Here is a 16048-nt window from a genome sequence, read left to right as displayed (position 1 = left end):
CAATGATTTTTGTCTGTACAGTATGGTTTTGCTAGTAAATGTGATAATTTATGTTACTTAAACATAAATTTACTTAATCATAAAATTGTACAAAGATATTACATAGAATTCTGTTTATTTGTTCATAAAAATTTCAAAAAATAACACACTATTTACCTATAATCAACATTATGTACTTAAAACCCCAGAACATACTAATAGTACAACTATGGGATTTTATAAGCACAATGAAATACTACTTGGCCATTAGAGAAAAAAAAAGATAAATCATGTAATTTGCTGCTTCATGGGTGGATCTATAGAGTATCATGTTGAGTAAAGTTAATCAACATGAAGGAGAGAGACAGATACAAAATGACCTCTCTCATGTGTAATATAAAAATCAAAAGTCAAAGGCAACATAATCTGAGAACTGATCTAAAAAACTGAACTTACTATGGGAGGGTTGGGGGGAAATTTAATAAGGAGATTCCTGAGACAATTGTGATGAGAAGTGAGAGTGGTAAGTGTGGTGTTGGAACATTATATGCACAAAACTGCATTGATAATATATTGTAAACCATGGTGATGGAAATAAAATTGAAATAAATAAATAAATAAATAAACCCTTGGTAAATCATGAGATAGAAAATAATAAGAAAAAGAAGAAAGAGCAATCTTAAAGAATATAAATAATGAATATACAAAAGATAATAACAATTTACATTTAGGGGTCAGAGAATACAAAGGGGCTCAACTTGCATGTGGCCAACCCCAGTGTGATCTCTAGCACCACATATATCTACTGAGTCCCACCAGAAGTGACACCTTAGCACACATCCAGGAATAGCTTCTGAGCACCACAAAGTCTGGCCCAAACCATCCCTCCCCACAAAATAAATTCAAACTTAAAAAGCAATGCATGATGCATCGAATCACCACACATACCACTAAAGTCATATCATGAACTGGTTTTCTTAGATATACTTATAGGCTTTGCATTTTATTAATTATAAGGTATTTATTAATGCTTAAATTTTCAAAAGATGAAGAATATGTGAACATTTATTTTATCCATAAGCTAAATTGAATGTAATAATATATTAAAAACACATCTTTGATCCACACACAAGAATTATACTGTCTAAAACTACTATAAAACACATGATCAAATAGTCTCCGACCTGTCCCTCTATATTTTGGCATCATTGTTCGGTGCTGTTGTTTTGCTTTATGGCAGCCTAACAAAACAAATAAAATAATCCTAATATATAGATATATTGTTTATAAACAGACATGCACACTTGAACTTTAAAAAATAATATGCATACACAACTACCACCTCATGTGGGCGGGTGGGATTTTTAGGGAAATTCCCAAAGCTTAGGGAACCTATACTATAATTAACCAAAATAATTCCCTGTGGACATGTACCTGTAAGCATTCTATAATCCCCAGATTTCACTTCTATCCCCCAAAAGCAATGCATAGAGTGAGTTGTCCTTTTGTCAATGGGCTGGTCTAGCAGAATTCACACCTCTATTGCATATAATTGAACAGAGCCTCTATGGGAAACAATTAATTATTACCCCCCATAAAGTCTAATCCTAATGATAAAAATAAACGGTTCTGGAACATTTATCCTAATGTTTGGGCTCAGACGATTTCTTTTTGGTCCAAAAGAACAAAGGTGAATGTGACATCCAAAATCTCTTCAAGCTAATGACCGTTTCCCTGTAAACACCCGCCAGAGGGCACCCTGCACGTCAGGGTTCCTGAGGCTATAGATGATTGGATTCAGCATAGGATTAATGACAGTATTAAATATTCCAACAGCTTTATCCTTATCTGAAAGCTTGGTTGAACCTAGTCGCATATAGTTAAAGATACCTGAACCATAAAATATAGCAACCACAGTGAGATGAGAGCCACATGTGGAGAATGCTTTCTTTCTGCCCTCTGCCGAGCGAATTCGTAGAACTGCAGCTGCCACGTGGATATAGGAGGTAACAATGAGTACTGTGGGTGTGCCAGCCATAATAAAACCAACTGCAAAGAGCAGTAGCTCATTGAGTTGAGTGCTGGAGCAGGAGAGTTGAAACAGCTGTGGGAGATCACAGTAGAAGTGGTTAATCACATTGGGACCACAGAAGTTGAGTGTGGAAATGGCTACTGTATGAGTTAGTGCATTGGCAAAGGAACAAGTCCAGGATGCAGCCACCAATATCCTCTGAACTATATGACTCATGCGGGTACTATACGTGAGAGGTCTACAGATGGCGAGGAATCGATCATAGGCCATGGCTGTCAACAGGAAGCAATCCACACCAACTAGTAGATGGAAGAAGAAGATTTGTGTAATACAGGCTCTATAAGAAACTGCACGCTTGTGAGACAAGAGACGACCCAACATTGAAGGAATAGTGACAGTGATGCAACCGACATCCAGGACTGAGAGGTTTCCCAGGAAGAAGTACATAGGGGTGTGGAGTTTGGACTCTACTAACACAGCAGTAAGAATGCTGAGGTTGCCTCCCACAGTGATCAGGTAGGCAAAGAAGAAGATGACAAAAATAACTGGCCACAGCTCTGGTGATTCCACCAAACCCAGAAGAATGAACTCAGTAATGGTTGTTCCATTGGCTTCTAGTTTTGACTGCATTAGTTGCTGTAAGAAAACAAGCATAAATAATTGTTCTCAATATAGATATTAAAAAGAGTAAAGTAACTTTCTTCTTAAGCAGACTACTAAATTTCTACTTTCCAAGTTAAGGACTTCCCCCATATCTTGCATTTATTTTTAATGCAAATCTATATTTTCCGATTTTTATTGAGCACCAAGATTAACAATACTGAGAGTGATAGTTCCATGCATACATATCTCCAATACCACATTGCACCACCAGAGTTCTTACTTCCTTCTCACAATGTCAAAAGTAAGCAAGTTCTGTAGTTTGGATATGGCATCAATGGGCAGAATTATTATTACACTACCACCACTACCTACATGATCACAATTTTCTATCACTGTATCCATGTCCCTTCTAATATTGTCTTCTCGCCCCTTTTCCTCCATTATTTGCTGACAGGGGTTGCAATTCCATGCCCAGAAATTTTCATACTTGTTAACTCTATCGCTACCTTTTCCTTATCATTTTTACTCTATTTTTAGGTGGAAGGACAGGTAACCTGATGACTGTAATTTCCTTTCTTTGGTACCTAAAACTACATTTAGATAATATAGACGAAAAAATCCCTAAAAAGTAACTAAAATATGCTTCTAATATGAATATGACAGAATAAATCTAGAATGCTTTTTTCAAAAATGCATCCTTTTCTCAAACAGAAAAATAAAGAAAACATAATTCTACTTTCAAAGAAACTAGCAAGTTTCAAAGACTTCAAAGAGAGCTAAATAAGGGAGATTCAATAATAATAGATATTAAACAGAAGAGTGACACAGAGAAAGTCTACACCTTTAGAAAAATATATACAATTCTCCAAAGGAAAAAAGCACTAAGAAAATCAAAAGCAAGTGAAGTTCATTGTATGTCATCGTTACCTTCAGTGATCTTGAGTTGAAATCAAGAAGCAATAGGAAGGTCAAGTAAAATATCTTATTTCCAAGTTTTATTTGAATAATACAGATAAATTATGAAGCTGAAAATGAGACAAAGAAAATAGATCACATCAGTTCTATTCAAAAATGCATCCTTTTCTCAAACAGAAAAATAAAGAAAACATAATTCTACTTTCAAAGAAACTAGCAAGTTTCAAAGACTTCAAAGAGAGCTAAATAAGGGAGATTCAATAATAATAGATATTAAACAGAAGAGTGACACAGAGAAAGTCTACACCTTTAGAAAAATATATACAATTCTCCAAAGGAAAAAAGCACTAAGAAAATCAAAAGCAAGTGAAGTTCATTGTATGTCATCGTTACCTTCAGTGATCTTGAGTTGAAATCAAGAAGCAATAGGAAGGTCAAGTAAAATATCTTATTTCCAAGTTTTATTTGAATAATACAAATAAATTATGAAGCTGAAAATGAGACAAAGAAAATAGATCACATCAGTTCTATTATTGCCAATCTATATTAATAGCAAATAGGGAAAAGTTAAAAACAATGTATGCCTAATTTTAAATCATAAGGTAAAAGCCTGAATATGGCTTTAATCTCATTAATTTTCCAAGTTATTGTTATAGTAAACAAAAACTTTCCTCATTTTGTTTTTGTTTTTGAACCGTACATTGGACATACTACTGGTTCTGAGCTCTGGGATCACTCCTGATGGTGCTCAGGATACCGTATTCAGTGCTGGAGCACTGAATTGAAATCAGCCACATGCAAAGCAAGTGCTATATTTCTATACTATCTCTCCAGTCCACTATATTTTAATTATTAAAAATATAACTACAGTATTTATACAAAATATAGAAAAGAAAGATATGAAATCAAAATAGTAAAAATTTACTTGCCTAAGAGAATGTCACAAAACTAAATTAAGAACAAAGATTTTAGCAAATATAAAAAATGTACAGAACTTTTCTCCCATAAATAAGAAAAATTTAAGAATTAATGATGAATAGGGCCCGGAGAGATAGCACAACGGTGTTTGCCTTGCAAGCAGCCGATCCAGGACCTAAGGTGGTTGGTTCGAATCCCGGTGTCCCATATGGTCCCCCGTGCCTGCCAGGAGCTATTTCTGAGCAGACAGCCAGGAGTAACCCCTGAGCAACGCCGGGTGTGGCCCAAGAACTAAACAAAAAAAAAAAAGAATTAATGATGAATAATATCAGAAGTCATAAGATAGTAAAATAAAATAATAAATTATAATGAAAAGAAAAAAATGAAAACAGGTGCTTGAAAATCCTTTAGACAGATGCAGAGAAAGTGTTTTTAACTAGGAGGAAATGAGAAAATAAGAGTCAACAAATAATAAAAAGTATTTATCAGATAGTGAATATACAGATATACATAAAATCTTTAATAGATTACACAAACAAAATGTATAGTTATAACTATAGACAAGTTAAGAAAATCAAAACATAAAAATCAAATGCATTTTATACACTAAAAACAAACTATCAAAAACAAAGTTAACGATCTTATTGGCAACAACATCAAAATTGTGAGAATATAATTAGGAAAGCAAAAAATAGGTATATTGAAAACTATGAAACAAAAATAAAAGGAATAATAAAAGGAGCATAAGGAGCACTGATGAATGGAATGGCACAAATAAACAGAATGATGTTATATGTTCATCAATTGGAAGATTTAATATTATTAAAATATCTATATTGGCCAAATTAACATATGTATACAATTCAATAACTATCTACATTCCAATGAGAGATTTCACAGAAATAGAGCCAATTTTCAGAAACTCATGAGGAACCACAAAAACTGTTCAAAATAATTCTAAGGACAAAGCTGCAAGTATCATACTTTCTGGTTACAAAGTAAAGGAAATAGAAGCCCATTTATAAATATGACCAAGTATTTCTTACTTGTGTGTGCTGGAATTCATACCCATTTCCTCACTTATGAAGGTAGTCAACAAATTATTTTCCAAAAGTATAGAAGGTTTTATAACTGTTAGAAAAATTGGGTATTCAGTTTTAATGGATAAGAAATTGGATATATACCTTAAACCATAGGCCAAAAGTAACTCAAAGTGAAGTGAAGACTTAAATGGGCGTGTTGGTATCATAAAGCTGCTAGAAAAATATATTCTGTGTAAGACCCTTAACATAACCTTCATAGTAAATTTTTGGATTTTCACAAAAATTGAAAGCAAAAGTTATGAAATAAATAAATGGAGCTACATCAACCAAAAATGTAACTCTATAAAAATGGAAATGTAAAAACCTAAAGGACAACCTTTGGTAGAAAAAATTTGCAACCTTTTATTTTATACATATTCAATATCCAAAATGTATAAATAACCCATAAACACAGTAGTAAAAATTAAAAGGGCAAAGAACCCATGCAGGCAACTCTTCAAAGAATACACCCAAAAGATGCATGAAAAGGGAATCTAGTTATTCATCATTAACTAACAATTCTTTTACTTTAATTTATGTCTCTGGATTAAAATCTCAGAAGTTATTATATCCCCACTTTGGCTTGTGCTATCTTCTCAATTAGTCTTTCTCCAAAGTCTTCAAAACTCAGATCAAATGCTTCCTCTTTCAGAAATTTCTCCCCACCTATGACCATTTTATGTTGGCATTTACATATTTAACATTTGAACTGTACTTTAATGATATCTCCCCTGGCACTAACTATTGTTAACTTCAGTTACTCAGTGATTTAGTGTACCATAGTTTATTCTCTTCAATCTAAGGATTTAGATTCATGTCTGATTCAATTTTAAACTTTATGCATAAACTCACTTTGATTATACAACATTTTGTTTTGGTTTGGTTTTGGTTTGGGGGCCACACCTGGTTACACTCCAGGGCCACTCCTGGCAATGGGCTCAGAAATTGCTCCTGGCTTGGAGGACCATATGGGATGCCAGGAGATTGGCCAGTCCTAGGTTAGTGCATGCAAAGCAGATGCCCTACCGCTTGCACCACCACTCTGGCCCCTGGCTATACAACATTTTATAAATAAATAACTTTAATTGATTCTTTAAATGAGTATTCTGACAAATATGAGATAATTCTGTGGTATAATAATGATCCAGGGGTGTTTTTTGTTTTGAAATTTGTGGTCATATTCCAAGGAGAGATATACTTTGGAAAAGGTGATAAATGAGAGAAAAATTACATGCTGTAGAAGTTATGTTTTTCAGATGAAACATGCAGTAGATGTTTTTGTCTGGGTGGAACATGCAGTTAGAAATATACAACAGTAACATGTAGAGTTCTACATAAACTTTGCACATATTTTCTACAACTAGAAAAAATATCTCTTAAGAAAACAAGAAAGTCATGAACCAAAATAATATGTTCCCAAGTAGCATCTCTCTAGCCCTCAAACAAAAAAGGAAGAAAGTTTACATAGGAGAGTCTAAATTATGAAGTGTCTCTGGATGTAAAAGTCACTACAATGACAATTAATAAAGATGTACTAAGTCACCAAATTGGATGTCTCTATGAGTACAAGGCTCACTTCCTTTTGCAATGAGCACTCCTTGCTCTGAGTTCTAATAAATCCCTCAAATACAGGAAATAAGATCTGATGAGCATGTTTAATAAGTACTGGGTTTCTGGGAAAGGAGTTTGAATAGTAAATATCCTCTGACTCCAAGCATCTAGAAAACATACTTTATAATAAAGCATAGAAAATTAGTAAAGATCTATAGAAGTAAATCCTCAAGCTCTAGGTTATACTTCTAATTTCTTCCAATAACTTGATACATCATCCTGAGCAAGTCATTTGTGCTTTTTAAATCATGATTCTGAATTTGTTGAAATCAAGAGGTTTGACTTATTAATAATTATAATCCTTTCCATGTTATGCAGGAGCAGTTGGAGGTTAATGAAATTACTTACCTTCTTAAGACACAGAGTCCAGTGACCTTTCATGGAAAAGGATGCAAAGAGGTTAAGAATCTATACAAGCTTGGTCAGCTACTATGAGACAAGTTAAGGATTTATATAAATGGACACAAGAAGAGAGGATAAGATTATCTCTGTCATGAGATTTCCCCACCATGGAATTATCCTCTGGGGGGCTCAAAATTAGCCTAAGAAGGTGGAGGTAAGGATGGGAAGAATTAAAATCAAAGATAAGTAATACAAGGCCTCATACTTTAGTGCTAAAAGTGCCTCATCTTCCCCTCACTCTCCACATTTATATATAGGGATATTTAGGGCAATTGTTATAACTGCATTTTATAGATGGGGACACTGAGGAGCTGTTTGCTAGCCAACAGTCACCTGAGGAACTTGTAATAGAGCAAGGATTGAATTTAGGTTACCAAACTGAGTTTTGCTCACTAAGATGTTAAGTTGAAACAGAGTCTAGAGAAAGAAACAAACTGATTTCTAAATCTGGAGTTAAGGAGGCAACCTGCTCCAGAACCTGATATTAGAAATAGAAGACCTTTCCAACATCAACATCTTAAAGAATTCTAAGAAACAAAGTATATTCTCCTCCTGAGGTCTTGTTAGTGAAGGCCTCAGGGACTCTATTTTGGGAGTCCCATAATGATAAACCCAGTGCTAGATGGGAACAGGAGCCTCCTAGAAACTTGTGTCCTACAGGGATTTTCTGGTTTAGGCCTTTGGAAAATGACAATGTGATGAAAGAGATGATGAAAGAGTAAATAAAAGTTGTTTAATGCAATCCCTCTATTAATTTATGTTCTTCTCAATTAATTAAGCACTCAATCTTATGTAACATCACACTCTCCTTTCTGTAGATAGATAAAATTGCTCCTCTGGCTGTTAGTAACTACAAAGGTCCTTTGAACCCAAATTTCCTTTTCTGTTAAATAATGATATTCCTTCTTAGGACTGAGGAAAGGATTAAATAAAGCAACTATACTTCAAGTTGCTAGTAGATCATCAATATTATGATTAACATAATGATTGACAAAATGTGTCATCTACTTGTTATATACATGACAATATACCATGAACTTACTAGATATTATATCCTGATAAAGCCTTGAAACAATTGTATGAGGTAGAGACCCTAAGTATTTCAATTTTATAGATAAATTTAGGCTCAGAGAGATTTAGAAATTTCCTTAGTGTCACATAAATAAGATTTAAGGTTCAAAGTGAATCCAAGGTAAAATATTTCAACTATTATGCTATGAGATTTACTCTATTGTGCCCTTTGAATTATCTCCTCAAAGCATACTGTTTCATCTGGTATTCGTGATAGTGTTTTATATATACAATTTTATGCTCCAGAAAGTATCCTAAACCATCTTAAACCAACCAACTCTCAGTAATAGCACTCTTGTTAGACTCTAATAGACCAGTCACCTGTACTGAAATCAGCTTCAAAGTACTATGAGATACTATGAGCCATTTAATTCACTTACTTTCCCATTAGGTCTGCTATTTATTTTCAATATAAAGAAAGTACAGAATGTAAAGAATGTATTAGGCTTTTATTGTTTCCTTAAGGATATAAGTTATGAACCTCAAGGCTTTTCAATAACATTTCTTTAAATATAAGAACCATTAAAGTACTTAATATAAAATATAACAGAATTTAAACATTAATAAAATCTGTAAATTTGTTGGGTTAAATAGGAAATAATATAACTTTCTAGTATTATATTAAACAAGAAAAGAAATAAATTTAAACCATCCATGATGAATTTTGAACATCAATGAGTATGGTCAGACATCTTTAAGTTTTGAAGCCAATTTAAATTTATGCAGGACATGTAGTAACACTCTTATGAAGCAAATGTTTGTGTCTACACAAAATTCCTATGTAGAAATCCTAATCCTAGTGAAACAGCACTTAGAATTAGAATGTTTTGTGGCTCATTTGTCATGAGTTGGGCATCCTATAAGTAGGATTCATCTATTATAATAGTGACTTTATCAAATAAATACCAAACAGCTTTCTATCTCTTGCTATGGGAGGATACAAAAATAAAAAGTGCCATTTATGAAATGAAATACTTAGAAAATAATCACCTGAGGCCTGATAAATAATACATCTGGTAGAACCCTTGCCTTCTCAGCCAACCTTCGTTTGATCCCTGACACTATATGTTCTTCTAAGTCCACCAAAAGTGACACCTAAGCACACTCAGAAGTAAAATGTGAGAAATACCTGTATGTGACAAAAAAGAAAAAAGAAAAAGAGAAAATCTATAGAGGTAAGCTGGCACAGCCCAAGAATGATGGAGTCCAATCACAGCCAACCACCCTTCAAGCTTCTGCTACTTGAACCCACAGCTATGGGTTTTGGGGCCAACCCTGTCCAGAAGCATCTGCAGAAGCCACATGAACAGAGGTGAGCTGAAACCACCCAAGAAGGGTGGAGGCAGAAGAGCCCAGCCACTCGGATTCTCACTGAGGCCATGATATATCTAGGCCATTCATATCCTAGTAAATGAACCCTAGCACAATACTCAGAAAACACACTACAGGTGAGACAATAGGGAAATAGTACAGGCCAATACCATGCATAGAGAATGAAGATGGCAGCTCTGATAACCCAAAAAGTCCCAACCTCCTATTTAGCTTCTCTGATAAACAGTTTAGAGAAGAAATATAGAGGATGTTCATAGAATTCAAAGAAAGCACAGATCGAGCTAAACGGACCACAATTAAGAATCAAGAGGATATGGAAATAGAAATCAGAACTCCATATTGAAATAATAGGACTGATAAATGAAGTAGGTGAAATGAAAAGCCTCACTGGAAAACCTTTCCAACAGAGTACAGAGCAGCCGAGAACTGAATCAGTGAGCTGGAAGATGAAGTGCACAACAACTCCATACAACAAAAGAGAATGAAAAAGATCATTAAAATAAATGATCAAACAATGGGAAAAGTCCTCAAAGAATGGGAACAAATTTAAAATAGAAGTCTTTAATAAACTCAACAGAACAACATAAGAATCATTGGAGTTCCAGAGACCCAGGAAGAAAATTCCTATACAAATGATGACAAGGACATCATTTCAGAAAATTTCTAGAGCTAAAGAGTGCATGTAACTAAATTCTGCATGCAAGAAGAATACCTACTTCAAGAAATTAAAAAAAAAAACAACATCCCAATACACATACTAGTCACAGTGACTATTCCCTCAGATAGGGATGGAAGACTGAAAGCAGAAAGATCAAAAGGGAAATTACATTCAAAGAAGCATCCTTAAGATTCACAGCAGACCTGTCACATAAAATCCAAAAGGCCAAAAGGCAGTGATGGAATATAGTGACAAAACTCAATAAAATGAATACTTAGCCTAGAATAATGCACCCAGCCAGACTCACTTTCAGGTTTGAAGAAAGTATACATAGTTTCATAGATAAACAACAGCTCAGAAAATTTACAGTTTTTAAAAGAAAAACTTAAAAGTATACTTTAAGACAAGACAGACAAAAAACACAACAAACTCCTATACAAAGATGACACTAAATCCCATGACAATTGTCTGTCTCAAGGTTAATGAACAAAATGTACCAGTTAAGAGACAGAGAGTAGCAAAATGGATCAAAAAGCTGAATCTAACATTCTGCTGCCTACAAAAGTCACATTGAAATAGTCAGAAAAAAATGTAGACTCAAAATCAAAGGTTTTAGGACAACAAGCCGAGAAAACTACTTCATTAAAAATCTAGAATGTACGAAGCAGAAGTCTTCCATACACCACAAAAGCACCAAGGGGAGAGTAAATGATCATGCAAGGAGTCTATAGTTAATCCCATGACAGTATACTTCAGGGGTGAAGAAACCCTATATCTCCTAGGCCAAGGGAATTCCCTCTATCATGTCCCCAATAGTTACTGTGCTTATGCAGAGGGAAAAAAAAAAGCACAAAATAAGCCTTTTATCCACATATATATTTTTTTGATTGATTGATTTTTTTGACTTCTTTATTTTGGTGTAGATATTGAAGTTGATGTTTTCAATTTTATTTTATTTTATTTTTCTCTTTTGTTTTTGCACTCCAATATGGTTTGATTTCAGGACCAAGACTATTTATTGTGTGATGCTTGTTTTTATTGCTGTAGTGCTCACTGGATATTTTATTTGATATTTCTTTTTTTGTTTCTTTGTTGCTGTGTTTCAATTACCTTTTTCCTGTCTCAAACTGAGGTTGAAAGTCTCTAAAAGGACTCTGCCCATTTTCAGCTTATTTGATTTTTTTTTACCCCATTCTATTGCTTTTCTTTCCTTCAAACAAAACCACATAACTCAAACTATCTAGCTCCGCCTCTCAAATAGAGGGGGAAATGAGGGAGGGTACCAGGACCAAACAGATATATGATCACTAATAGTAAGCTAGACACAGAGGGGACCACTTACTCTAGCAGCCCGGGGGGTGATGGGGGGGGATATGGGTTGCAGGAAAGGAACGAGGGCGGGGGAATGACAAATTTGGTGATGGGTATTCCCCTGATTCAATGTTAATATGTATCTAAAATACTACTGTGAAAGATATGTAAGCCAATATGATCAGAATAAAAATTAAAAAAAAAAAGCTAGAGTGACCATATTGATATCAGATGGCACAAGCTTTAGACTTAGAAAAGTTATTAGGGACAAAGATGGATATTACATAAAAAAATGGATATGTACAAGAGAAAGAAATCACTCTCCTAAATATATATGCACTCAATGAGGGACAAGCAAAATATTTAATACAATTGTTGACAAATCTGAAAGAAGAAATAGCAACTCAATAATAGTGAGAGATATCAACACCACCTTGTTACCCCTTACCGTATACCTTATGGGGAAGAGATATACTAAAATATGTGTCTACGTATATCATGATTACTAACATCTTACATATCTAATAATGAGTAATACTTTACTTAAGTCTCTGCTCAATGTTCTTTAAAAATAATAAACATGTGTATCTATAGAAAATTTCATATTATATCTGATGCAACAAAAATAGAAATTTACCAACTAAGAATCTAAAGAAATAAACAAACGCACTTAATTTCTTCTATTCCTCTTCAAAAACTACATTTTAACTAGAGCCGGCTCTTCTTACTCTTCTAAAAAGGGCTTCTTCTCCAAAAAACATTTTTTTCTGATAATAGCCAGCAAAGATCTGGCAGGAAAGTTTGAAGACATCCAAAATTTTCCCACAATTTTCCTCATCTCTCATATCTTTCACCTGTAACATTTATATTGTTTGTCTTTATATTGTTTGTCAATTTATGTGCTGTGTGAATCTGAAAGTTTGCTTGAGTGTGCATTGAAATTGTATGTTTGGAATCGTGTGTTGAAACAGTGAGTGCTTTTTACTAGGACTAAGTATATTATGGATGTTTAAATTTTCACCAACAGCTTTTCCAGGCCTCAGAGAAAAGCAAAGGAAAAAACAAATGTGTTTGCCCTTTGAATCCAAGCCTCTTCTAGGTTCCCTGAAGGGGAAGGGATCTCCCCAGGGAGCCCATTGTTTAACAAAATAAGGTCTGGGTTTTTTAAGGCTTCCAAATTTCTCTAACTTTCTATTTAAAGTTTTTAAGAAGTCAGAATTGTTTAAATAATGTTGCAGTTAATTATGTTTAATCTTTCTTAGATAATATTGCTAATTTTGTGTATGCATGCTATTTTTAACAACTTAATTTTATTGACAGTTTTAAATTTAATCTTGGTCATGATAACTTTCTTTAAGCGTGATATTATCATTGGTCAAAATCATATTAGAAATGCTAATTGTAATAATTCTTTATTGTTATCCTAAAAAATGGGAGGTCTAAAAAACTAATTTTAATTGTCTTTATTATACATCTAGCATTTAATTACCTATATTAATATTATTTTTATAAATAAGGGCAATTTTCATCATTTCCATCTTTGAGCCTTAATATAATTTTAAATATTAATTTAATAGCTGGCATACACCACCTGTCAGCACTGGTCTTAATTTAGTTAAGGTGCAATTCACCTTCAAAGAATGCCCTCAAATTTTTACCAAATTTTAGTACTTTATTTGGAAAAAGGGGCTTGTCCCCAAACTCTAAAAACTTTAATTCTTGTAGCTAATGGTGTTAAAGCTAATAAATTAATCAGGCCATTGATTGTCAGTCAATCAGTGCAAAATTCAGACATAACTACTACTTACTTTAAAACCTACCTCCACTCCTGCTGGGCACATTTATTGCATAAAACCAGTGAAGTAAATTTACATTATTTAAAAAATAAAATTGTTATATATAGTAGCTTTTGGTTATCAACATCAATATGGTCTTAAAAGGTTAAAAATAAGTGTAACTGTTTAAATAAAAATAGTGGATTTATAATATTGCGTGATCAAACTGAATTATTTTTTCTAATTGGAAATAACCTAATGTTTAATATAGAAAAATTCTAGGAATTGAATAGTAAGACGCTTTTAACCTCATGTTACAGTGCTCATAAAATCAGAGCTACATAAGTTATTATAACCTAAATTACTAAATTGCAATTGTTTAAATTTAATGGTTGCTCTGTGTTTTCAGTAAATTTGACAAAATTTTGCCTCTTGGCATCTCCAATGTTTTTTAATATTGTGATACTTAATAGCTATCTTAATTTGCATATGTATAGATAGGAAGCCTTCTCTAGAGTCCAAATTAACCCTCTTGCAAATTTAAGTCAACTACGGAACTCTACAGCCATCGATGGCTGTCCCGCAAAAGGAAATTTCTCCAATCTTACTAAATTTATGCTTAAGAGCATAACGTAAAAATATTCAGCTATCTGGAAATAAAATTTTAAGCTTACATATGAAAGCAACTACTTTCTGTATTTGTTTTATATGCATTTTTAAAGTACTTGAGTGGAAGTTACTTATTGATTATAACAAACTGGTCATAAGTAACAAAGTTTATATTCATCTACTAATCTAACTTTAATCTTAAAAAAAATCTTACCCTAACATTTATAGTGAGAAACTAACAGTAATGTAATTCAGCTGTGTTTTCTCCCAGCATAGCATTAAAGTTTTTTCCTAAGTAAGACTGGCACTGTGCTTTCACATGAATGCCAGTTAATAAGTAATTTACATTAATAATTTTCACATCTTACTTGCTACTTAACTTTTCATTTAAATAAGAAAAAAATTTTCCCTCTTCTTATTCTTTCTATGATTTTTCTATAAATTTGCTCTCTTTATTTAAATATGTATACAATATGATCAGTTTTGCCAATTAAGTAATTTTCTTAACAAACATTTCTTTTTTAAGTCTAGAATAATTATTTTATAATCTTACGTATAACTAATTCAACTTAACTTGCAATTATGGCAAAAATTTTGCTTCTTTTATTTTCCTTATATTTCTAGTATTGAAAAATATCTATACCTACCACCTCTACTTTACTTGCATATAATATACATTTAAATATTATGACTAGAAAATTTACCTTGCTTCATAACCAATTTAAGATAATTAATGCTATGTTGCTTTGCAGGGTCAGGAAAACCCGATTTCCAGCTGCCTGGCGCAGAGTAATGAAAATACTCAAGCCCAGCAATAATGCAAGTGAGTTCTGTATATTATCTGACTGGTCAGGGTCCGAAATGTACCCATGGCAGAGTAGCTAAGTTCTCCTCCATGAAGGTCGATTATTCCAAAGGAACTAAAAAATTATTAAACATGATATGCCAATTTGATATTTTGAAGCATATTGATTTGTTCCACCTGGATCAATTTTCCTAATACAACCTATCGATCGATCCTTCTGTCCATCTGTGTATCTGTGTGGTTTCCACTCTGTTTGTTTAATGCCAGTCTTTTCCTAATGCAACTTATAGATTGATCCTTCTGCCCATCTGTGTGTTTTTGTGTGTCTGTGTGATGGCCTCTCTATGATTGTTTAATGTCAGTCCATATTATATGTAATATCCGTCTATATTGTATATATCTTTATATTTTTGTATTCTTTCTCCCAGGAAGATGACACCACTGCTACCATAGCAACTGCACTGGCATTTATGGTGCTGTTCTAGAGTAAGTTTGAGGGATCAATGTATTTCGGCCCAGCTGAACTTGCAGTGGACCACCAACTGCATGGAGAACAGGACTTGTGTGGCACCATTGGTATGCTAGCTGCTTGTTGTCCTCTCCAGTGACTCATCCTGCATGACTCCTATTCTATGTTATCACTCTGGCTCCTAAAGCTGTCAAAGTTACTTGAATCATTGAACTGCAAGTCATCCTCAGAGAAGAATGCAGGCATAGTACTGTTGCTGATGTGTTCTCAGTGGTCATTTTTTACCACTTCCTTTCACCAGATACTATTGCTCACAACTGGTTTTGACTTTTGAGAGATCCTCAGCTCTAGGACATATCCTGATCTGTGGCTGTTGCAAGTAGTGTTTTCAAATTCCACAAGACTACATTGCTGACTGAAGTTGCGACCTGGAATTTATCCGCTCCTCAGACTATCTCAAAAGACTTGAGTGATAT

The 16048-nt window shown here is 33.6% G+C and overlaps 1 protein-coding gene across 1 annotated transcript; it reads right to left on the bottom strand.

Annotated features, from left to right (window-relative positions):
* Nucleotides 1-1693: 1693 nt before the first annotated feature.
* On the bottom strand, nucleotides 1694-2653 carry LOC126021457 (olfactory receptor 3A1). The gene has a single exon (XM_049782642.1). It carries the CDS (start codon nucleotides 2639-2641, stop codon nucleotides 1694-1696), a length of 948 nt encoding a protein of 315 aa, XP_049638599.1. The 5' UTR covers nucleotides 2642-2653.
* Between the last annotated feature and the right edge of the window lie 13395 nt (nucleotides 2654-16048).

Source organism: Suncus etruscus, chromosome 1 (assembly GCF_024139225.1).
Source record: "Suncus etruscus isolate mSunEtr1 chromosome 1, mSunEtr1.pri.cur, whole genome shotgun sequence".
Taxonomy (NCBI): Eukaryota; Metazoa; Chordata; class Mammalia; order Eulipotyphla; family Soricidae; genus Suncus; species Suncus etruscus.
The sequence above is the reverse complement of the archived record's forward strand: the minus strand, read 5'-3'. Positions and strand labels throughout refer to the sequence as shown.

Bases quoted from the DNA above. Each gene is read 5' to 3' on its own strand.
- LOC126021457 (XM_049782642.1), bottom strand. From the start codon at position 2,641: ATGCAGTCAAAACTAGAAGCCAATGGAACAACCATTACTGAGTTCATT.